This window comes from Sabethes cyaneus, chromosome 2 (genome assembly GCF_943734655.1).
Source record: "Sabethes cyaneus chromosome 2, idSabCyanKW18_F2, whole genome shotgun sequence".
In the NCBI taxonomy this organism is placed as follows: Eukaryota; Metazoa; Arthropoda; class Insecta; order Diptera; family Culicidae; genus Sabethes; species Sabethes cyaneus.
The window spans coordinates 183,014,832-183,040,452 of NC_071354.1; the positions used below are offsets into that span (position 1 = coordinate 183,014,832).

Genomic DNA, 25,621 nt, shown 5'->3' on the forward strand with positions numbered 1-25,621 from the left:
GACAAACTGACGCGACTGATCAGAGCTACATTGGATCGAGTGATGTGTTTCGTACGCATCTCTGGGACACTCTCGAGTCCCTTCGAGACGCGACGAGGGTTGAGACAAGGTGACGGTCTATCCTGCATGCTGTTCAACATCGCTCTTGAGGGGGTGATCCGACGAGCGGGCATCGAAACGAGAGGCACGATTTTTACCAAGAGTAGCCAACTTCTAGGCTTTGCAGATGACTTCGATATCATTGCCAGGAACTTTGCGACGGCGGAGGCAATCTACGCCAGACTGAAAGCGGAGTCTAGGAGAATTGGGCTAAAAATAAATGCGTCGGAGACCAAATACATGAAAGGAAGAGGCTCAAAGGAAACAAATGTGCGCCTCCCACGGACGGTAACCGTTGACGGCGACGAACTAGAAGTGGTAGAAGAGTTCGTATATTTGGGATCGCTGGTGACCGCGGACAACAACACTAGTAAGGAGATCCAGCGGCGCATCCAAGCGGGAAATCGGGCCTACTTTGCCCTTCGTAAAACGCTACGATCAGGAAGCATACGCCGCCGCACGAAGCTAACAATGTACAAAACCATTATTAGACCGGTAGTTCTTTATGGACTTGAAGCCGTGACGCTGCTTACGGAGGATATACGCGCCCTTGCCGTGTTTGAGCGGAAAGTGCTGCGGACGATATTTGGCGGAGTACAAACTGAAAGCGGAGAGTGGCGGAGGCGTATGAATCACGAGCTACAGGCACTGCTTGGGGAGACTCCCATCGTACATCTAGCGAAAGTTAGCAGGCTACAGTGGGCCGGACACGTCGTAAGGATGCCGGACGACTGTGCGACGAAAATAGTCCTCTTCAACAACCCCACCGGCACCAGAAACAGGGGGGCCCAACGTGCACGATGGCTCGACCAGGTCGAGAGCGATTTGCGACTTCTGAGACGACTAGGAAATTGGCGACGAGTGGCCCAAGATCGAGTTGAATGGAGACGAGTGCTTGAAACAGCACGAGCCACCCCGGCTCTATGCTGCTGAAGAAGAAGAAGAAGAAGATAGATCGATACAACCCATTTATAAGGGGAAAGTATTCAAGGATATTTTAAATAATTTCGATAATATTTATTCAGAATGACACCATGAAAACGGCAAACTTCCACAAAGAAAAATATAGAATGGTATCAACGAATTTATGCAATCCCCTCGATATCGAATTACATCGCTAGATAAAAAAAGCTCGATGTATTAAATGACAGAACATAGAACTGGTGGAAAAAAGAAAAAAAAACTCAGTGGATCGGGCCGTACAGTATTATCTCGAATCACTTCATAATTTTAAAATGTCTGATTGTAAAATTAAGGAAGAGGTGTTGGAGAAAATAATCAATAATAATCCAATAGTAGTGACCCTGCTGTGATCAGATATGAGGACTTGCTAGGAAAAGACGAAAGCCGAAAGAAATTTGTAAGCTGCGTATTTTTTATTCTTTTGATTTTTAATACTTGATACCACTTCTTTTTTATGGGAACAATTCTTAGCGTCTTTTGTGTTGTTCAAAAAGCATCTGAAAGAGATGACCACGGCTTTTATAGAGACAGTGTACGCAGGTTCAAGTGACTTACTCAGGGGCTGGTGGCAAACAGGCACTGAAAAGTTTGTGTTGATAAGTAAGCTGATTTCTTCTTATTGATGTCAAAATATATTCATTATTATTTTTACAGAAGCTCTCGTTTGTCATTCGCTATTCGAAAACACGGATAACCGGGCTACCCAAGCGTGCACTGAATTTCAGTACCAAATTCAACACACAAGTGATCGAATCAGGAGCAGCAAACGCAAGCAATGTGAACTTAGGAACCGGAAAGGAATTAGTAGGCAAAAGTTGTCTATTCCACTTAAAGCTGAGTTTCGCAATGCAAATGACGAGGAAGAACCTTCAGAAATGTAAATCTTGAAATTAAAGAGAAGCCAAGAACTTTTAATAATTTTAATAAAATAAGTAGAACAAACAGATCATAATCGTATTTTCGAGCTAAATAATTTACAAATTTACGAAGAGATGAGAAAATTATTCCATTTGCGATTTCAATGGAATATTTTTCCCGCAATTTTACGAACAAGTTAAAGTTTTCTTCTTTTAAAACTCATAATTATGTGGAAAAATTCATGCGGAGTTATCGAACAGTATTGTTAAATTGATTTCGATTTCAGTATGTTTGTTAAATTATCATTAATTATACAAATGTAAACATAGGCTGGGTACCTTACCCTATATTAAACTGATTTATGTCAGTTTTTCATGATCGACCAACTGGATACGATTCATTTCCAACACTCGTTGTAAAGCAATATTATCTGCAAACACTAGGAATTAATTTTATGTGGTGAGAATTTTATAATGGAGTCAATCAAATCATAAATATTGATAAACGTTTCATTGGAATGTGAACTGCATACTGTCAATAAATTATTCATAAAAGCACGCATAGAATTAAAATATGCATAAATTCAATTAAACTATAGGCGAGTGCCTACATGTGGCAATCTGGGAAAACATTTTCACCACATTTTTTCAAATCTAAACGAGATCGTTTGTATAAACAGTGATTTATCCCAACAAACCTGTTTCGAGCCAATTCAATATTTACTCTCGTCATACCTAATAATGAAATAAAGCACAGAACAAAAACATACATCCAAAATCTGACAAGTTCTATCCCATCGAAAACCGCATCTCGTGAATGAAGAGCAATGTGCACCGGCGGCCATCATCGGTTCGGGCATCGAGCGTATGTTCCTGTCGCTGTCGCTGTCCCGTGCGCTATACATACACAAATTTAGATTATCCGTTTTCGTAAATCTCAGCGTCAACATTGTCAACCGGAGTTTTGTGACGGAACAATTGATGCAGCGGCATTTTCCACCGGTTTTAGCAATTCATTCGGAAACAGCCAGCTGTCGTGGTCGTGGCATGCAGCTGTGGCCGCAAAGCGGAAGCTAAGCTTCGCGAATCCGAGCGACCATTTGATTAATTGAATGTGAAACTTTCTGCCCGGCATTGGGTCGCGATCTGCTATCTGCTATGCTATTTTTTTTTTTGATCGAACGGAATGGCATTTCACCAATTGAACCCGCATGCGGTAAAAAGCCATCATGGCAAAATCGGCATTCTCCACGTAAGCCCGCCGGCCGGGAAGGCCGTATTTTCGGTTCAGGTTCCGAGCGAAGTAAATTTGACGAGGATTTCCATTGTCTTTTGTTATGTTTTTGGGTGGGGATTTCCGAAGCGGACAGCTTTCGATGGCCATTTAGCCGTGAAACGCCGCGATACACATCTGGGCTGAATGATTTCGGAAATGCCAAAATGAAAAATGATGTTGGCATATTCCACTCTCGTAGACAGTTTACCGCATTATGATGCTCGGCAGCAGCGAGCTGCAACTAAACAATCGAGGGGGGGAGGTGTGGAAGGGGATCGCGATGATGTATCACATTTATGTGATTTATGAAACGTTGAATTTTTTATGGGTGATATTATTTTTCAGCAGGCTCAGTTTATGTGAGAATAATGATATTACAATCGAAATTTATGTCCAGATAGTTTTATGATTTTGAATTACAGTGAAGCAGCTTTGATGACAACCAGCTTCAGTTAATTCAATTTAAATACATTCTCTCTCTGATGCGGGCATGTTTCAAATTTATAGTACAAAATGGGCGGAAGGATATCAGAATTTCATAAAATTTTGCCAACGAGCATACTTAATGGAAAAAATTCGAGATCTCCTATTTTTCCAGAAAACTGTAAGTGAAATTTTCCGATTTTCTCGGACTTTGCTTGTTTCGAAAATTCATAACTCTTGAACCGAGCGTCGTAGAATAACAATTTTTTATAAAAATACAAAAAACTGGTTAGAAAAATCTAAAAAAAATCGTTAATACCTAATTCTAAGACAATTTTTAAAATATTTTTCCGTCCTCGAATTCAATAATAAACCCATAAACTATACTCATGTGCAGAATTTCAAGAAATTTTACTTCTTACGGACATTCTGATGATGGTCAGATCAATATTTTAAAATTCTTAGGTCTCATGATTTTCAAACTACATGCAGAAAATTATCATGTGAATAATACGAATAGTTAATTCGTTTTACATCACATAGAATGATCCATGACTTAATTAAAACTCTATGCAGCGATGAAAATTGGTCAAAAAAGCAAATAAATTGAATAGTAAATTCGTTTTCGCTAAGTATGGCAATCGAAAATAAAAATCTCACTGATCGCTTTAATCGCGAACCAGACAGTCTAAGCTACGGATAAAGCAATGGACAAACTGTGTAATTTAACATTCAACGTCAGTTGTCTCGATTGTACGCAAAAACAAAGCGAATTTATTACCCTTGTCTGTGCATTCAACCTGTAGAGACTTCCGTTTCGTGTTTTAATCTTCTTCCCTTTTTTTGGCAATGTTTTAGCACGCCAATTGGTGACGAAGGATGTAACCAGCCAGGTTTTTTTGCTGCACACCTTTTCTTACGCCCACAACCTTTGTTCGGTTTTTGTCAGTAAAAAGGCACGACTTGTCTTCCTTAACGGGTGAAGTTGAAAGGCTACGCTGTCGTTCCGAAGACGATTTTTTCAATTAGGATACACGGAATAAAGCCGAATATACAAATTAATACTATTTAAAAAGTTGGGACAGATGTAATAAAAAGTAAACGATTGAAGCTTGAAAGAAAAGTAATGTCCTGGCACTACATTCCGAGGAATTTGGACTGCTTCCTTTTGGTTCGGTAGCCTTCGCAGCCAACTTTTGGTTGTGTGCAGCACAATTTGAAGGCTAGTGCCATAATCGTATTGACCCTAATCAGTCTCTCCCAGTTCCAGTTTCAAATATACAACAATTAACTGGATAGACCAACGTTAGACCTCGAAGCTAACCAGGAGACTAAAAAAACAGCTAAATAGGGTACGGGAGGGTATTTTCAGCCCATTAAGCGATGGCATCTATTTTTTTGGCCTATGGCCTAGTTCTAGGGGAAGAACAGGTGGTCTCGACGTTCTTTAAATAAAAAGTAGTAGATTACTTGAGAAAATAGTTATAACATGTTAAAATTGTATGTCGGCAAAGTATTTTTATTGGCGAAAGAAAAGGCAAATAGGCAAAGGCAAATATCGTCCCGTACTCTATATTGAAATAAACATTACTATAAGCGCCTTATTTTGTCTGTAACGTAAACCAGGCACCTGACAGGACGCTATATTTTTGTGGTAAGAATCGCAACTCGTTCTCTACATGCTTTCTACACAGCTGAAGCTAATACATGTGCCGCCCCAAGTAGCACACTACAGGTCCATTTAGTTGAAGCAATTGAATTACGACTGAAATTAGTCATATTTCTGTTACCACAACAATTTTATAACAACCGTGCTAGTAGGGGCCTAAACCACAGCTGTAGCGACCTCATGAGCACTCTGTCATCCGGGCAGGATTTGTTTTAGGCCCGAAAAAGATGGGGCGCAGAATTTGTTATGCAATAAAGTGTGATATACGCTGTAAAACTACACCACGGCAGTTGACACTGGCAATTAAGTACATAAAAGTAAGCGAAAGCTCTAAAGGCCCAGACACAATGTATACGAATTGTACTACGTTGCGGAAATTTGACAGTTTTTCCATGGGTTTCCTGACAATGCAAAAGACACAACCTAGCTGCGTTCAGCAAATTTTCTTTTTATTAGAGTGGTTTTAACCCAGAGTATCATTCACCAATAATTCAGCAAAATTGTTGATAATAACTATCCGTACAAATATGCCTCACATTACAATTTTATATTCTGCTTAGTTGAGGCGGTACAGTGAAAGAAATTAAAATTCTGTCAAGGTGATCGTGCCATGCCTGGGTGCACTTGCGACATATTGCTGACGCGACCAGATTTTTATAACCCGACAGATCTTCCAGAAATGTCAGGAGTACAACGTTGGGTACGTCACATTTTTACTAATTTCAAAGCAGCATACGATACAATCGATTGAAAACAGCTATGGCAGATAATACACGAATATGGCTTTCCGGGCAAACTGACGCGACTGATCAGTGCTACATTGAATCGAGTGATGTATCTCGTACCCATCTTGGACATACTCTCGAGTTCCTTTGAGTCAAGGCGAGGGTTGAGACAAAGTGATGGTTTATAGTTGGAAGTGGTAGATGAGTTCGTGTATTTGGGATCGCTGGTTATCGCGAACAACAACACTAGTTAGGAGATCTGGCGGCGAATTCAAGAGGGAAATTGGACCTAATATGCTTAAAGCATTCGCCGCCGTACGAAGCTGACGATGTACAAAAGTTTTATTAGACCAGTAGTTCTTTATGGACTTAAAGCCGTGACGCTGTTCACGGAAGACATACGCGCCATTGTCGTGTTCAATCGGAAGGTACTGCGGACGATATTTGCCGGAGTACAAACTGAAAGCGGAGAGTGGCGGAGACATATGAATCACGAGCTACAGGCACTGCTTGGAGAGATTCCTATCCTGCATATGCCGAAAGTCAGTGGTGACGGTGGGCCGGCCTATATTCTCTATATATTGACCCACCCCCTTAATGTATTTTTTTTTGTCTAACAAAAAAATACATTAAAAACCAAGAAACTTTTGCGAAGACACTAATGTGGAAAACTTAATAGTTTCGCAGCAAAAGTTGATGTCCGCCTATTTTTGAAGCCGTCCCACTGTGCGTCGTAAGGATGCCCGTCGACAGTGCGACAAAAACAGTTCGCTTCAACAATCCCACCGGCACCATGAACAGGAGGGTTCCACGTGCAAGATGACGTGACCAGGTCGAAAGTGATTTGCGACTTCTGAGACGACTGGGAAATTGACGACGAATGGCTCAAGATCGAGTTGAATGGAGACAACTGCTTGAAATAACATGAGCCACCCGGCAGACGACGACGACGGGACGTTTAAGTACGCATCTTGAGCCAGTATCTATCTTATAAATTTACCATCGCCAGAGAATACAGGGTTGGTAAATACCGAATTCAGAAGAACGTGGGCTGAGCTTGGTTAATTATGGTTATCTCAAGCGCGAAAGACAATAGCCCCAAAAGCGTTTGCATTACACTAGAATAGAAAAGTAAAACCATACAGCCAATTGTCTTTTCCCGTTTTTAGTTGGTGGCCAAAAAGTTGATTTTTGATTAACTTTTAATTTCTAACCTTCAACTTTGGACTTCCACCTTTCGAATACATTTAACTTAGACCATTACAAATATTTTATTATGCGTTTGTTCTGTCGATGTTGGGTTATTAATACAAAGGGGGGGGTTGACAAAGAACAATGAGATTTTTTTAATCCGCAAAAACAAGCGTTTTAAGCGGTTTTAATTTTTTTTCGTACTCCATTTTTCGAGCTCTTTAGGCTATAGAGCCCATAGGCCATTGATTCTACACAAAAAAAATTCACGTCCAACAAAATTTTTTTGTTCCCAGATTTTTGAAGCTAATTTTAAAGGGGAGAGGGTGGGGGGAGGGGCAGTGGTTGACAAGATTTTAAAAATAATTTGCAATGGCCTTACTAGTATTTTACTCTTGAGTTAAAATTTTAACTTCTGACACTAAACTGGCTTTGACATTTAATTTTCGACTTTTGACATCTTACTAACATATGACTTCTGATGTTTACTTTTGAGTTCAGATTGTTGACTTTTGACTTTTGACTTTTGACTTTTGACTTTCGACTTTTGACTTTTGCCTTTGGCTTTTGACTTTTGACTTTTGACTTTTGACTTTTGACTTTTGACTTTTGACTTTTGATTTTTGATTTTTGACTTTTGACTTTTGACTTTTGACTTTTGACTTTTGACTTTTGACTTTTGACTTTTGACTTTTGACTTTTGACTTTTGACTTTTGACTTTTGATTTTTGACTTTTGACTTTTGACTTTTGACTTTTGACTTTTGACTTTTGACTTTTGACTTTTGACTTTTGACTTTTGACTTTTGACTTTTGACTTTTGACTTTTGACTTTTGACTTTTGACTTTTGACTTTTGACTTTTGACTTTTGACTTTTGACTTTTGACTTTTGAATTTGACTTCTGACTTATGATTTTTGACTTTTGACTTTTGATTTTTGACTTTTGACTTTTGACTTCTGATTTTTGATCTTTTGTTTTGGAATTTTAACTTTTGATATTCAAACTTTGATTCGACTTTCATCTTTCGATTTTTGTTCTTTGATTGAAGTCTTGACTCTTGGCCTTTTGATTTTTGACTTCTGGCTTTTGAGTTTAGACTTTTGGTTTGGTATTTAACATTAGTTTATTTACTTTTAATTTTCGTCTTTTAAACTTTAACCCTGATTATTCATATTGGACTTTTGACTTTTATTCAGGCATCCGTCAAAATCCTTGATTTTTGACTATCTTTTTGACTTTTGAATTTTGTTTTTATTTTCGACAGTTGACTTTGAATTTTGGTGTTTGGTGTTCGTTTTTTATAATTTTGACTGAATTTTAAATTCTATCTTCTCACTTCGGTCATTAAACTTTGGAAAGCCTCTAGCCTGTTTACTTGTGACTTGTTGAATAAAATTCAGTTATTTGCATTTAAATAAATAAATTTGAAGTTCAGTTTTAAATAAAACTTCAAGTTCAAATACGAATTCAAATTCAAGCTTCAATTTTTATTATTGTGAAGTATAATTTTATGCCAAATTTCAAAGTCCAGTGATGATCCAACGCACAATGGGCAAAAACGAACTACTAATCCCAAGAATTAGAAGCCACTGGCTTGGAATCTTACAAGATACCTATTCCTATGTAAAAAAATGCAGGAAATCTATTGGTGCTGGTTTTTATTTTAGCAAGATATTCCATTATATGAGAGTTGTAAACCTTGATACAGATTATTAATTGTTTCGTTTATTTAATGCCACTGCACATGTAATTTGATTAATGTTATTCATGGCATTTATTTTTTCTCAGCTTTCTGATGGTGGTCTAAAAATTAAAATCGGTTGGGGGGATCATGGAGAAAATGGCGATTTTTTGATAAAATCCAACATGGCGACCAAATCCAAGATGACCGCCAAAAATTGTTTTACTCCATTTGAAAGCCCTATTCTTCTTCTTTACAGAACCGGGTCATTTGTTAGTTGTTTCATGGCAAATTTATGAAATACCACATGATATAGATCTCAAGGTTTCTCCAAATTCAACTTTTCTTGAAACTGTTAGGCCCCTTGGCGAACGAGGGGTCCACTATTTCGAGGTATTAAAAGCGTAATTCTTATTTTTTAGCCATTTTCAACCAATTAAACGCAAAAGTACGAATATTTGAAGACCACGTGTCAGTAGTGGCTCCGTTTCAGCGAGAATTACTCCGTTTTTAAATTGTCACAAAATTTTGCTTTCCCCGATCATTTTGTTCGTCCCATGTTCGAAACAATCAGTAACATCCGTCGTTAATTTACCGTTCATAATTATAAATGCAATTCCGACACTTATTTTAAAGTTGCAATCAGCCTTCACTGCTCCTGCTTCCTACGTGCATGGAACAGCAAAGCTCGAGATAAATATGACATTGTACGAAACTCTACAGCAAAGTTCCTTTCCCAGCCAGAAAAGTGTCACTCACGATCTTCTGGCCTCGAACGGAAATTGTTCCCATCATGCCGTCCTTGCACATCAAATTCGGGACTGCACTAACAGTTTGTGAAGGCAACGAACGGAACAGGTAATGAATTTCAATGCAATGAAAACTAACTTTCCTCGGTCGCTAGCAAAGTTCAAATTAAGAAAAAGAAGCTTTCTCTACTTTTAAAAAATCGCTCTTGTCAGCGTACGAGAACTTCGAGGTGTATTGTGTCTCACATTTTCTCATTTTCAGTGGAAATTTTGAAGAGTATGTTTGAGAGTATACTGGCGCCGCCGAGTGTACCGTTTGTCGGATTTTGAAATGCGAAACTTCTGCTTCGGGAGCACAAACCTGTGCACCGAATGCAGGACTTCCTCTTCTAGCAGCACAGAGCTGGGGTGTCTTTTGTGCGTTGTGCTGTATCAAAAACTTGTCACCAATTCGTTGAACGTGTCAACACTCGCAAGACAGCTTCAACCTGGTCGAGTCATCTAGCACGATGGGCCTCTATATTCCTGGTGCCGGTGGTGTTATTAAAGAGAACAGGACCAGCTTTTGTATATGATTAAAATACATATTAAACATTCAACTTCCACTTTGGACATTTCAATTTTTTGGAAAGCGCACACAGTTTTAATAAAGCACAGACATCATTGAAGTTAAATTCAAAATCAAATCACTTATGACTTGCTAAAAATCAAATAGTTTGACTAAGCCCAGTAAAAAATTTCAAAATATTTCGTTAATTTTGTGTGTTCATGGTGTTGATGATTTCTCAGCAGATTTAGCTACGTTGTACCATAAAGTCCCTAGAGCAAAACCAATTGATGTGGCTAGCATGATTAACACAACATAATCCCTTTGATATGTTTATCCATTTTCGCAGCTAGTTGAGTTGGGTTGAACGACAACTAGTCACACGTTGTAACGACTTAACGGAGCCGCCATATTATAAGCGAGCCAAAAATATACCGAAGCCACCGTTCCTCGTTAGGACGCAGTTCTGCTTTCTGCTGATTACAATCTCTTCTCTAATTAAATAATTCTGACTGCTTTCCCAAGTTGAACACATATCATTAGTGTACACATATGAAAGCCATCCGAAAACCGGCGGAACCGTCTTGTTCATTAGTTAACCCTAAGCGCACATATATACCGTCGAGTGCAGAAGTTTCCGTTGTGTCGCGCCTCCGTCGCGTCACCTAGCCTGACAATCGCAGAGCACGACGTCTATCTCATCCGTTCGTTCCGGTAGTAGGCGGTTCAGCTAAAGACTTATCTTGATAAACCCAGCCAGCCCGCCAGTCAGCCAAACCAGTCAGCCACCGTTAGACATCCATCGCCGTCGTGCCAGACGCGTGAAGAAAACACGATCTCGCTGGGAATAGACCGTTATAAATAATACCCAATTTACCGGTTCCTCGTTTCGCTTCGTGACGCCGTGCCAGATCTGTGAAAATATGCACGCCCGTTGCGAAACTATATGCTAGGTATTGCGGCACACTCCAGGCAGAACAGACTGAATACGGTGTCTGTGTGCTACTGACTGGTTTCCTCGCTTGTTATGAATTTGAAGGTTATCTTTATGGATAGCACATATGCTTGCGATCGATGCCGACATCGACGGTGATTACTTGTTGTTACATTGCTTGCTAGTTTTGCATGCAAAACGAGTAAATTCAAGCAATACTGATTTATCTTTGACGAGAAAAACTCCATACAGTGTGGAGGTTTATGCATACTATGAAAAAGGAAAATACAATATGCTGACGTCAAATCTCATCCCGGTTGATAGCCGGGAACAGGGAAACAACCGACACGACACCAACCAGAGGGATTCTGTTGAACAGCGTTCCCTAGGAAGCATTTTATGGAAAGCTGTAAACCGTTTGCACCGTTTATGCTTTCAATCTGTTTTTCCAATCAATTACTATTGGCGAAATGAAACTGTTTATCTGGTTTATCGTAAATAACCAGGCGTCTCCTTTTGTCGACTAATTTCAACGAGGGTGCAAAGTTTTTCACTCTATGGCTTGTTGATGTGAAAATTTCACATTTAATGCGGAAGTTCTAGAATAAATGAGCTCAATATTGATGTAAAAAAGTCACTGTCGGCTTCGATGATGGTGTTACCAGGAGTGCTAGTGGAAAAATTTAGTCACCGACGTTTAACGATAATCCAAAACAAACAAAGGGTGTCCCACATCAAATTGCACCACGGAAGAAACGCTGTAGAAAATTACCTAATTGACCGATCCTTTTAATACTTTCAGACAATACAATGTAACCCATTATAGTTAGCTTTTGGCATATTTATTTTGGCAAATGAAGAACGCTATTAATTCGTAAGTGTACACTATTGAACAATTGAAAATATTGTCCAACTAAACCAATTGCAAGTATTGTCCAACTAGAAATCCTCGCATCCTGATTGGTTCGTGACGTTTCTAATCAAAGTTTGAACGTGTTTTGCCTTTCTACTAGGGTACGGATGGTATTTCCAGCCCATTAAGCGGTAGCTTGAACAATATTCAGGAACTACGTTGAAACTATATTTATTCGAGACAAGATTTTTATACCAGTTGATAGAATAATATTTACTGAATATCGACGTGTATTTTGGTCTTAATAAAACGCTACTGAATTCGAGTTATAGTCGCGAGAAATGATGAAGTCGCTGCGGTTAAATTGAGTCCATTTTCTATAGTGGTGTCTGTGTTTTTTAAATCCGACAGGCCGAAATAGCTAGCGCAGCGATCAAATGCTTTTCAAAAACAGATCAAAAGAGACAAGAAAAGAGAGACCGATGGATAACTTCTCGCTATTGCCTACATTCCGGGCTCATTGAAGATAATTAGTTTTGCAGTGACAACAGCTTGCTGCTGGCGCTAGTGTAACACTGAATCATTCATATACACTAGCGCCAGTTGTCAAATACTCAAATACCAGATATGTCAGCACATATATTGGTAGTAGTGTAAATAACGCACCATATGCTGGAATTAAAAACAAAATGCTGCTAATGGCTAGTGAATGAAAATTGATTTATATTTTCATATCAGAGGGGAATTTTTGTGTTCTTCCGTGATAAAAAGAAGTAGAATTGTTCTGTGATAGCATATTCACAGCTGTTTAGTTTCTAGAATAAGTAAACGTGATCATAATTGTGTGTTTTCCAAACCATTATCAAGAGCGGATACGCGTAAGCGATTGCTGCTAGTTTTTTCAGCCTGGTTACGTGCTAGTGGAAAAACAGTGGTTTTGATGTTTATTGAATAAAATTAAGCAAATTACTTACATTTTTATGAAAATAGTTATAACACATTAAAGCCTATGAGTGCTACATTGGTTTCAGTATTGTTATATAGCAGTAAAGTTTTTATTTGGGAAAGTGCAGCCAAAAAAGGTAATGTATGCCGAAATTAGTAGCGTGATGGGAATACCCTCCCGTACCCTATATGAAAATAAAGTATAAAGGTAAAGGAATCACACGAAAACCGAAAATCGAAAGAAAGCCTAGCGGGACGAATGTAATATACCATTCGACTCAGTTTCGAAAACTGAGCATTTTCTGTGTGTGTGCGTATGTGTGAGAGCGTTGGTTCAGCGATCTCATTGAACAGGCATACTAACACATCGGTTCCTGGTGATAATTCAGTATCAATGAAGGAGCTAAGTAGAGAACGTGAAACTACTTCTATTCGATATGAAAATAGAGCGCGTATGGGATATCTGCAAGCATCATTCGCAAAATTTCAGCAATACCAAATAGGAATAGTAAATTATTCAGCAATACCATTGAACAACTTACTACTATATACTTTTCAACCAACAGTTTGAGCTTTATTGTACCGTTATGGCAGTTTTCATGACCAAGCTTGGTCTTAAATGCCATCATAAGAATGCAATAAAACCCAAATTGTTACTAGGGCTATTGCTTGTGGTGTACTGCAAACTTATAAGCAAGGATGGCTCGATCACTTGACTCAATTTTGATTCATTTGACAGTACCATCTCAGCCGAGCAAAATTTGGAAAAATTATGAATGGTAGAACTAATTATTCTTCACAATCTTGCTGAATAAAGCTAAGCTGTTGTTGTTTCGTGCCAGGTTGGTTGTTATAAATAACTAGGGTAAGGAACGAGTTAAGCAGTGTCACCTATTTTAATCAGTTGAAAATAAATGAGCCGAAAATGCACTTTTTCATTCATATTTTCCAAATGTTTTCATAAGATCATTTTCACAAATCACTTAACCATACATTTGATTCACACAAACACAATTTACTGGGTTTCCGTCAAGAAATATGATGAATTAAAAATTGTTGTCCAAAAATGTGCATTTTTCAGCTGCTGAAGGCAATCGCCATCTCGCTACTAACGAATCCATCACATTTTTCAGCACTGATTACAACCACTCTAAAAGTCAAGCACTCAATTGTCACATACCATATTATTCACTCTCTTTTTTTCTATTATCTAAGGCTTTGTCACTAGCCGACAGTTTTATTATTTTATAACAAAACTGAAAACAAATTCTGAATTGACGGAACCTGTTCACCAGTAGCAGCAGCTGCAGCATAACTGATGAACTATCGTGTTGCCAAGACACTGTTTCGGTTCTGGAAATAAGAATTATAGGTTTGAAATTACCTGAAACCTCCAATGGTGAAAACGTGGTTCAATACTTTCATGAGAAATGTATGTTCATAATTAATTTTTCTTTATTAAAAACAACAGAAAAGAAAGCATTTTCAATAATTTTCGAAGATTTTCTCAGTGATTTAATGAAGCAACGATGTGTTTCAATGTTATTTGCTTTGACAACACTGTCCTGAGTCGGACCGTGTGTACTACTATGTTTACCTCTTTTGTTCTCCCACCATCCTTATGAACAGCGAGTGAGACGTCAAACTCGCAGTTTCCCATAAGAATACTAGAGAATAAAAGAGACGACGAATACCGTTTGCCGAACGGTGCGGTGAGTGTATGCCCCGATAAACAATTTAGACAGATGGCATTTTACGCATCTATGCCGATACGCTATGCCGATTACGCATCAGATGCCGATTAGTAGGTCGCGGATAGGACCGCGAACTTACTGAATAGGGTGAAAAGTTCGAGGGATTTTTTATGGGGACGTAAAAAAAATCAGATTTCAGGATTGCTTAAAAAAGCACCTTGAGGGTGAAAATATATTCGGTCTGATCAAAATTAGTTCCACCGCTCCAACTTTGAAAGCGAAAAATAAAAAGTTTAGCTCAACAATAGTGTCTTCCAATGGTAACAGCTTGAAGAACTAAAGATAGCAAGAAGATTGGTATGCTGATATCCCCCACTTAGTCAACCCATCGCTTGTAACAAGGTAAAACAATCAGTGAGCCGCTTAGACTACTTAAAACCGGTTCTTTACCCTAGTTGAGCCCGAATCTTACGATCCGGAAAATATAAATGTCTGTTCAGAATTTAGAAACCTGCGGATACATTCCATTGGCCAGTGTTTGCGAACATGTTTGATCTTTGTATTAGTTCTTTGAGTTCTTATATTGCATAATATAGCTCTAAGATGTCGTACATAAAATAGTCATAGCCGGAAGCTGAAACATATAGTTTTTATGGTCGTATTGGATTTTATTTAACTGAATAAAAACATTATCTCCACTGTGTTGATTCTATAGGCGGGCAATATGGCTCTTTAGTCCAGGGTCCTGACAGGAAGCCATGTTTGTGTGACTAGAAGCAAAGCACACCTCGCTTCCCACACGCTTTACACGAAGCTAAAACTAATACATATTCACCTAACCTAAGGTGGTGCGTACGCTTCACGAACACTTCATTATCCGAGGCAAAGTTTGTTGTGGGCTCGAAACGAGGCGGGCTCAAAATTTGTGTTACAAACAAACCCTGCGCATTCGTATAGGGATGTCACCGGTCTGCTTTAGTCTGAGTGGCTTTGAACCGTCTATTGTCTGCCGCAAAACCGATTCATATGGTCGGTTTCAAGTCAGACAGAACCGAGTGGCAAAATTCTGACTTCGAGAAAAATGCATTCAAAGTTTGCTGCGTTCAAAATCATCTTTTAACTCTGGCTGTTTGCAACATTTATGTAGTCTGATTAGAGTAAAATGTTGCTTAGAAAATTCTTGATCGTTTGCTCGAGTCAAGCAGTTGGGTCGAGCAGTCGAGTTGAACAGTCAAGTCGAGCAGTTAAATCAAGCTGTTCAGTCAAGCAGTCCGGTCGAGCAGTTGAGCTGAATCGAGCGGTCGAGTCGAGCAGTCAAGTCGAGCAGTTGAGTCGAGTAGTCCAGTTGAGCAGCTGAGTCTAGCAGTCGGGTCGAGTAGTCGAATCGAGTAGTCCAGTCGAGTATTCGAGTCAAAGAGTGCAGTCGAGCAGTTGAGTCTAGTAGTTCAGTCGAGCAGTTGAATTGAGCAGTTAAGTTGAGTTGTCGATTCAAACAGAAGTCAAGCAGTTGAGTCGAGCAGTCAAATCGAGCAGTTAAATCAAGCTGTTCAGTCAAGCAGTCCAGCCGAGCAGTTGAGTCGAGAAGTTGAGTCGAGCAGTCGAGTTGGGCAGTTGACTCAAGCAGTAGAGTCGAGCAGTTTAATCGAGCAGTTCAGTCGAGCAGTTTAATCGAGCAGTAAAGTCGAGTAGTCCAGTCGAGCAGTTTAGTCGAGCACTCGAATGGAACAGTTTAGAAAAGCAGTCGGGTCAAGCGGTTCAGTCGAGCAGTTAAGTCGAACAGTTGAGTCGAGCAGTCCAGTCGAGCAATTGAATCAAGCAGTTGAGTCGAGCTGTCGAATCAAACAGTTAAGTCAAGCAGTCGGGTTGAGTGGCTAAGTCGAGCAGTCTAGTCGAGCTGTTGAATCAAGCTGTCAGTTGATTCGAGCAGCCGATTCGAATAGTCTAATCGAGTAGTTGAGTCAAGCAGTTCATTCGAGCAATCGAGTCGAGCAGTTGAGTCGAGTAGTCCAGTCGAGCAGTGGAATTAAGCAGTTGAATCGAGCAGTTGAGTCGAACAGATGAATCTTGCTGCCCAGTCAAGCAGTCCAGTCGAGTAGTCGAATCGAACAGTCCAGTCGAGCAATTCATTCGTGCAGTTAAATCGAGGACTCGGGTCGAGTAGTAAGTCAAGACATTTGCATTGTCAAGTAGTCGAATCGAGTAGTTAAATCGAGTAGTCCACTCGAGTAGTTAAATCAAGCTGTTGTGTCAATCTGTCTAATCAAGCAGTTGAGTCGAGCAGTCGAATCGAACAATTCAGTCGAGAAGTCGAATCGAACAGTTCAGTCGAGCAATTAAATAGGGCTATCTAATCGATCAGTCCAGTCGAGCAGCCTAGTCAATTAGTTGAGCAATCGAGCAATCTAGCAGTCGACCAGTGAGGTGATTGTGAATACAACCCATTGGTACGAAAGCATGACGTCCTGTCAGGGACCTGTTTTTAGTGACCGATAAGCCTCTTATGACGTCCTATTAGAGACCTGGTTTTCGGTACAGACACAAGCCTCTTATATAAATAAAATGTTTTGAATTTGTCTGTTTGTTTAATGCTTGAAAGAAGGAAATGAGACAATAATACAAGCTGTGTATTTGTATTTTTCGCTGGTTGAACAGGTCAACTAGTTACCTACGAGCCGCCACGGAGAAGACTGGGCAGTTTCTCCGGAAAGTAAGACAGTCAGAATCTTTTCCAGAAGAAGTAGCCATAATAACCTACTTGTCTATGCAGGTAATGCACGAGAACGGTTTCCCGCATAAACTGACGCGGCTGCTAAAAAGTTAGCAACTCCTAGGATTCGCGGATCACATCGAGGGTATCATTAGAAACTTTGGTACGGCGGAGGTAATCTACTCCAAACTCAAAGCGGAGGACAGCATGATGGGGACCAAGAATCAATAGTTTGAAACCCAAATATATGAGAAATAGAGGCTCAAGACAACGTTAGACAACGTTTGTCTCGCGAAGCGAAGTTTGACGCAGATGCATAAACTACAAGCTGCAGGTACTTCTTACTGGGATTCCCATCGTTCATCTGACGAAAGTCCGGAGGGTATGGCGAACGACTACGCCTCAATGTATAGTGCGACGAAATCTCTTCTCTTCAAGAACTACGCTGGCACTAGAAATAGAGATATCATTTCCAATGGATCAAGAAAACGGTTCAACGTCGCAAATTTACGAGTGTTAACTGTCAAAGTAATGCGGCATTGTTTATGGTGCAGAGTAAAAAATGCAATATCAGGTGCTTCCGTTACCAGTGGCTCGGTTAAAGCCCTTTACATGACCCTGTGTGTACCCACGCTCACTATTTTGGACCAGTGTACATTAAAGTTAGCAGAAGTGTAATCAATCGGTATCCTTATCAGTCTGTCTTACAATCAGAGCGGTGCATCTCGCGGTGTTTCATAGCTTTTTCTCGGAGTCAGCCATCGTGGCCTTTCGAAGGTTTACACCGGCAGAGTTTTACACAGACAATGCAACATACGAGGTCTGTTCAAAAAGTATCACGATTTTCATGTTTTTCCAAGAATTATTTATTTAGTCATTAATGTATATTTTGTCCCCTTCAAAGTAATCCCCGTTGGATATTATATACTTGTGATTACGTTTCTTCCAATCCTCGAAGCATTTTGAAAAATCATTTTTTGTGATCTTGTTCAGCTCCTCCTTCGAAGCTGTCTTTATTTCCTCAATCGTGGCGTATTGTCGCCTTTTCATGGGTCTCTTCAGTTTCAGGAACAAGAAAAAGTCATAAGGGGTCAGGTCTGGGGAATACGGTGGGTGAGGCATTATTGAAGTGATAAAAAAGAAGAAAAACAAAAAAAAAAGAAGAAAAACGTTTCAGATATTCTACTAAGACGCTCAAATAAACATTAGTTAATTATTGAAGTGTTATTTTTGGGCAAAAATTCGCGCACAAGTTATGATGCATGAACAGGGGAGTTATTATGGTGCAAAAGCCAATTTTTGCACTTCCACTAATCCGGGCGTTTCTGGCGGATTACTTCCCGCAAATTCGCGATACGTTTTGAACAAACCTCTTACTTCCAGACAGCGAGTAAACAGTTATCCCGCTAAATCAACGTGAGGATGGTATTTACTAGTGCGCAAACGAGATGAAAATCCATACTATATTACTATAATTTATTCTACCCATACGGGAGGAACATGGGAATATTTTGAAGTTGGGGATTCACATTTAGTTTAAGAAATCTAAAACTGATCTCAGATCAAGTAATTTTGTACGAAAATTCCACACAACTCGAAATAACGAGAACAAATGTATGCGATCTATTTATCATTTCTAAAGTAAATCACAATAATTGTGAGTAAAACGGAATTTTAAACTATTTATAATGGAACATAATTGTTACTCAAAGCATACCACTTATAAAGAGTGTCTGCTATTCAAAGTTCGGCAGGGCAGGGTACAAGAATTTAACCTAGTTTTTCTGCTGAATCAAATTTTATCAAAAAAAAAAAAATCAATTTCCCAACCACAGCACCCAACTCTCAGTAAAGCCATTTAAAGCTACACAATTATTCTAATTCAATTCCATTAGCTAGTTTACGTGCCTGTATTTTTAATTATTTTCAAACATTTGCTAAATGAAATCGTTCCGCCTTAATGTAGTGCCCTCGATTAGTGCCCTGTTCTGCGCGGATAGCGTGTAAATAAAGAGCTAGGCAAAAACGGCGCTGTAAATCGAATTATCTATCGAATATATCGCCTGCTCCGGCATCACAAAACATCCCGGCTGTCAATCGCCCCGGCCAAAAACCCGAAAGGGGCAAAATGAAATTGAAATGAATAGACAATTAGTGAAACCTACCGTGTCAGCATGTTGGCCCGATTGACTGCAATTTCCGCCTCGACACGGAACCGGTCCTGGGCATACCGATCCACGACACCCTCGCCGAGATTGAGTGCCGTTCCGGCGGTGCAGTTCGATCCGAGCAGATGTTGGCTCTCGACGATCTGCAAAAATTGGGTAACCACATCACGGCCCTTCATCAGATTGCGGCGGTTGTTTCGACTGGTTTCGTCCAGCTCGCTCAGGTCGATGTCCTCCATGCGGAAAATCTCGCTAGTGTCTGATATTCTGTAATTGCTTTCCTCGTCATCATCGCCAATGATTTCGTCATCGCTCTCGTGGTCCTCGGCATCGGACAGCCACACCGGCGGACCGTCCTGTTCTGGGTCACCGGCGCTGAATATCATCGTCGATGAAACGTCCGCTTCGTTGGGTTCGAAACTCATTGTTGGCGTATCGTTGAGAATATTTATCACTTCATCGTCGTTTTCCTCGCTCGCCGTGATGTCGGAGAAAGTCGTTGAGGAATACGGTGGCAATGGTTTTGCTTTGCGCTCGGCATAATTAAATTGCAACTTAGTGGCCCCGTTATCAGCTTTCAGCTCAACAGGATTAATTGAATCAGAATTTTTCTGATTTCGTAGTTCGTTAGCGGCATTGGCTCCACTGGCGAGAGGAAAATCGTTGATGTAGTCGCTGTTATCTCGGTTGGTAGCAGGCATCAGCTTCCAATTGAAATGTTCCGCCGCCACGAGTGTGGGAAAACTATCCACACCGGGTGACTTGAAACCACCAGGGTGCTTTTCCCCAAAGGTAATGGCATCATTTTGGTTCCTATCACGACCGTTACCATCCTCATTTTTATCAATCGGCATGCTCCTGGTGGAGAAGACTGAAAAAGGTGATGACACTTGTGGGTAATTTTTTCGACTGACATCCACGTGCTTCGCTTCGTTCTCCATTCTCCCGTGGTACCGTTCGTGACTGGGAATAACTTTCTCCGACATCGTGGACGCTTTCGATGAAATGTATTCCGGCAGGCTGCCCTCGCCACCGCCCCCAACATGTGCCCGGAAAGGCTTTAGCTCTATCTTAACCTCATCTAAATTCTTGTGTGATTTTAGATATTCCAGTCCTTTGTCGACGGTTTTTCTTATGCTTTCCATTATCGCTTTTTTGATGAGCTTCTTTTTCTGTGGCTGTGACGGCGGTAGCTGAAAGCCTTTCGGGGGAGTTGCCATGGATGTCACCGCAGGTGTCAATCGAATTGATGGCTGAATTATATCAGCACCGACCACTGGGAATGGTTTGATAGTGCGATTGTTTTTCCAGCGACTGACAGCCGCCTGTCGTTCGGAGGATATACTATCGAAGTCACTGATATCAATCATTCTATCCAGCTCTTCCGATTCACTGAACTGAATCGTGAGGGTATCAGATGTGGTGGCATTGTCTAAAAATTGAATTCCACCAGCAGCGCGGCCCCCAGTGACGAAGTTATTGCGCGTTTTGGAAACGGACACGGAATTCTCGATTCGAGGCCCATTTCCGCCGGTACCGCTGCCGCTGGTGGTTTCGTTCGAATCGTCAACCGAATCGTAATCCAATAGAGTAAAGTTGTCAAACACCTGTAGACCCCACCGGATGTGATCCTTTTCACTTGAATGACGTACACGTGACCGGCCATGACGAATGATTAAGTACTCCGAGGTGGAACTCCAGCAATTAGCCACTAAGCAGGACAACCATAGCAGCAGGTGAAAATGGCATAACATGTTTTCCCAGTCCAGAGACACCAACGTGCTCCGTTGGCAGTCAGTCACAGTCGTTTAGCGCTCTTCTCCTGCCCTGTCTCGCTTCGATTGCCAAGGGTGATTTGACTGGTTCTAGCAAGAAGGAATACCACAATCAAATGCCACAACTGCCGTCAGACGCCGAGACGCTTCGGATGCTCGCTACGAAACACCCTCTACAGGTGAACGATGTTGTTCCGGCAATTTATGCACAACTGTACGATTTGCTCTATCATCCTGCTCTTCAATGGCTGATTTCGCTTTTTCCTGCAACCGCTGCTGTTGAATGCCGGTAAGCCACTCATTTCAAGCAAACACCCCCTCCTCTAGCTCACCAATAATGGTTTAGCAAATATATACATACACACAGATACACACCTACAGTGAAGCACAGACCGTGCTTGCAGGACATGTTTTGGATAAATCTAGGGAATTGGAACGTTCTTCAACTCATCACAGTGTATGTGTGTATGTGTGTGTGTTTCTCTCTCGAAGCTCGTTGAATACGAAAAAAGGGGCCTTCCAACAGTGACGTCTACTGCCGGGGCAGTGCCTTCGCAGCGCAGCAACAATCCTGGCTCGCAAAATCGGTGGATGATAATCCGACGTCCGGATTTACTTCCTTCTTTTGTCGGTGTTCACAGGCCAGCGAGGGTGATTAATGAAATTCGTGCCTGCTGATCGAATAGCTGCTACTGCTACTGCTATTGCTACTGCTGATAAGCGATCTGTGTGCGAAGAGGTGGAAACGTTTGCCACGGTTGGTTGGTTCAGAGGGGGGTAGAAGGAGTAGGTTGAGGGGTTTATAATCAACCGACCCTTGTTAGTATGATCCGGTCCCGGTTATCCTGTGCCAAAGTTGTTCAACGTGTTCTGCTATCGTGATGCATTCCGAAAGCTGAAATTGAAGAAGACAAAAGATGGGTTAATTCACCTAATTGTAAAAAAAGTCTTTGTTGTGTTATTAACTCACTGGCGATTATTATCAAATGAGAATGTACAGATTTTTATTTCACACTTAGTAGAGATAAAAATGATCGGATTAAGCTAGTAATATATGTTCCATGTAAGTTGAGTCAAAAAAAGGCTATAAAGTGGTTTTCGTTCCAAATATTCAGTAAATTCATTTCCTATAAACAAAAAATAAGTCTATTGTTCTACTCAGATAATGTTAACGTAGATATATATCTTACCACAGGGTGTCCTTTTAAGATTTAGTTTTTGGCCAGCGCAGTGTCACGAAAGAATGAAAGATTTTGAATGCTAGGGTAGGGTTACGGCTCCAGTTCTTCAGCTTGTTTATATTTTGGGCCCAACGATGTAGCAGGGAGTTGGCAAGACTGGCCCCCCGCCAAGGGCACTAGCCTGTACCTCAGTAAGGCACTCTCGAGTGCAGCAAAATACTCGATACTGGGAGTTGTTTTATCTGTTTTACTTATCTTTGACTCTGTCGCGGTCCAACGTCCAACGTCAAATTTTTTATTAAAGGTGGAAAAGCGTTTGGTGAGGAAGAATGGTAGATTGGATAATATTCCGAAACTTGTGGAGCCAAAAATATATTACGTAGTTAAAATACTGAGTGGGACTCTAAACCACACTCTCTCGGTTTGCTCCCAAGTGTTTTGACAATTAAACTATCCCCAAGTAGCACACATTAGGTCCATTTAGTTGAAGCAACCGAATTACGACTAAAATTAGTCATAATTCGGTTACCACAACTACTTTGTAACAACCGTGCTAGTAGGGTCAGTACACGATACCCTATATTAGATAATCTCCATACACCATACGCTCCACCCGCCCGCAATATCATCCAGTCTACCATTCTTCCTCGTCAAATGCTCCTCCAGCTTTAATAAAAAACTGGGAGTTGTACCAATCATGTATGGCAGTCTATTTCTAAAAAATAATAAACTTCGAAAGGACACAGATTTTAGAAATAACGGGGTCCAAATCGGGTCTTTGCCAAGGCCGCCACAATAGCCCGCTACGACGCACTGGAATCAGGTCTGAAATTTGACCCAAAAGCTGATAGTCCAGGTCCAGAATCTGGTTCGAAATCGGATCCAAAATCAGGTTGCTGGTCTGATGTGGCCTTAAATCAGATCTAACATGTAGTCCTGAATCTAGTTTATAATCTGGCACAGCTTGAGAATCTGGTCTAAAATTTGATCCAAAATATGATTGAAAATGCGCTCTAGAGTCTGGTCCAGGCTCAAAATCTGGTCATGGTCTAGTAAGTGGTTCAAAATCTGAACAAAAATATGGTCTAAAACATTATCTAAAACCTGGTCCAAATTCGATAAAAATGTGGTCCAGAATCTGATGGAGGTCCAACGTCTGGTTTAAGTCCAGAATCATGTCCAAAATATGGCCAAATTCTAATTCAAATCTGTTCCAAAATTTGTTATAAAATCTGAAACAAATAGGATAAAAAATGTAGTCCACAAACTAGTCAGGACCAAAATACGGTTCAGGTCTGGAATCTGGTACAGAACCTGATCCAACATCTGGTTGGTGTATTAAAATCTGATCAAAAAAGTGGCCCAAAATCTGATTTATAATCCCTTCCAGTTCAAGGACCTGGACCCAAATGTGTACCAGTTGTTCTTCATAAACATGTAAATAAAGTTATGTCAAATGGTTTCAGTTCTTACCACAAGGGGCATGCCGGACACGCATGTGGGGCGTTCAAACTTATTTTTAACCAAGCTTTGAATATACACTCACGGACTGACTAATGTGAATCCAATTTGTAAGATAATTTTGAAGGTTGCAGCCACAGCTCAGCAGCCGAATTCCGGTGCTACAAGAAAATTTCTTTTTTTTTCAATTTCTTCTATTATGCGTTGAAAAAATTATCCAACTTAATTTTTTGTAACCTTTAAATTCACCTATAATAATCAAAATGTTTCATAACATTGTACTGCAGGCAAATTTCAAACAAAGAACTTGCAAAGAGATTTTTTAAATATTCTTGTTTTGGAATTCTGGTACAATGTCTTAAGAATGTGTTTAACGTTTAAGAAAGCAAAAGAAATTTTTAATCTCTTCGAAATTTTAAGGGTCAGAAAATTCAAAAAATCTCTTCAAAAATTTCTTTTCTTTCACGTCCGGAACTCGACTGCAGGATGAAGCGAACGGACAACAGAGAGCGTGTTTGGACTCAACGGAACAGAATGCAGGATTTTTTTAATTTTGGTAAAGAAAGATCAAGCCCCTTGTTTGTTACCTATAACATATTATTTTGATATATTTAACCCTGTCAATTGTTAGTTTCGTAATTTTTGACGGTTAATTAAAACACCAGCTTTATTTTCCACAGCAGACTGAAAAAGCAAGAAAAAGCATAGCCGAGAAAGAAAAAGCATAGTACGGTACAAGTTCTTCAGCCTACTTCTATTTTAGGCCTAGCCTCAGTTCTTCATATCCTGAGGAGAAAGCTCTCACCCAAGTACCAATCCAATAGAATTGGTCTCATTTATCTTTTGTTTCTTACTTACTTCTACCATTAGAGAGCCGAGGTGGCTCTTGCCCTATCAAGAATTTCTCTCTACTGTACTACTGAACTCCGATCCGCCAATTCGTTAAGCACGTTGGGCCGCTCTATTGGATTTCACTGCACAGTCGTCCGGCATCCTTGTGACGTGACCGGCCACCGTAACTTTTGTCAGTGTACGATGAAAATCTCTCCAAGCAGTGCTTGTAGCTCGTGATTCATACCCCTCCGCCACTCTACGCTTAGCGTTTGTACTCCGCCAAAAATAGTCCTCAACACCTTCCGTTCAAATACGGCAAGTGCGCGTATGTCTTCCGTAAGCAAAATTACTGTCTTAAGTCCATAGAGGACTACCGGTCTGATAAGGGTTTTGTACATCGTCAGTTTTGTTCGGCGGCGTATGCTCCTTGATCGAAGCGTCTTGCGGAGGGAAAAGTAGGCTCGATTTCCAGCATGAATGCGTCGCTGGATCTCCTTACTCGTATTATTGTCGGCGGTAACCAGAAATTCCAAATATACGAACTCATCAAGCACTTCCAGTTCACCGCCGTCAATAGTCGCTGCCCGTGGGAGGCAAACGTTGCTTTCTCTGGAGCCTCTTCCTACCATATATTTGGTTTTCTACGCATTGATTTGTAACCCAGTCTTCTAGACTCCGTTTTTAGTGTGACGTAGATTGCCTCCAGCATACCAAGGTTTCTAGTAATAATATCGTCTTTGAAAGCTTGGAGTTGGCTACTGTTGCTGAAGATCGTTCCTCTCGTTTCGATGTCCACTCGCCGGATCACACCTTCAATAAGGATATTGACTAAAATACAGGACAGTCCATTCCCTTGCCGCAACCCTCTGCGCGATTCGAAAGGACTC

At 40.5% G+C, this 25,621-nt stretch overlaps 1 protein-coding gene across 1 annotated transcript in view; it reads right to left on the reverse strand.

Moving 5' to 3' along the window:
• Positions 1-21,237, reverse strand: part of LOC128736421 (uncharacterized) — a 242,718-nt gene extending 221,481 nt beyond the window's left edge. The window contains exon 1 of the mRNA XM_053830904.1: positions 19,481-21,237. Within this exon, the coding sequence (XP_053686879.1) occupies positions 19,481-21,237 (1,757 nt within the window). The remainder of the gene's footprint in view (positions 1-19,480) is intronic.
• Between the last annotated feature and the right edge of the window lie 4,384 nt (positions 21,238-25,621).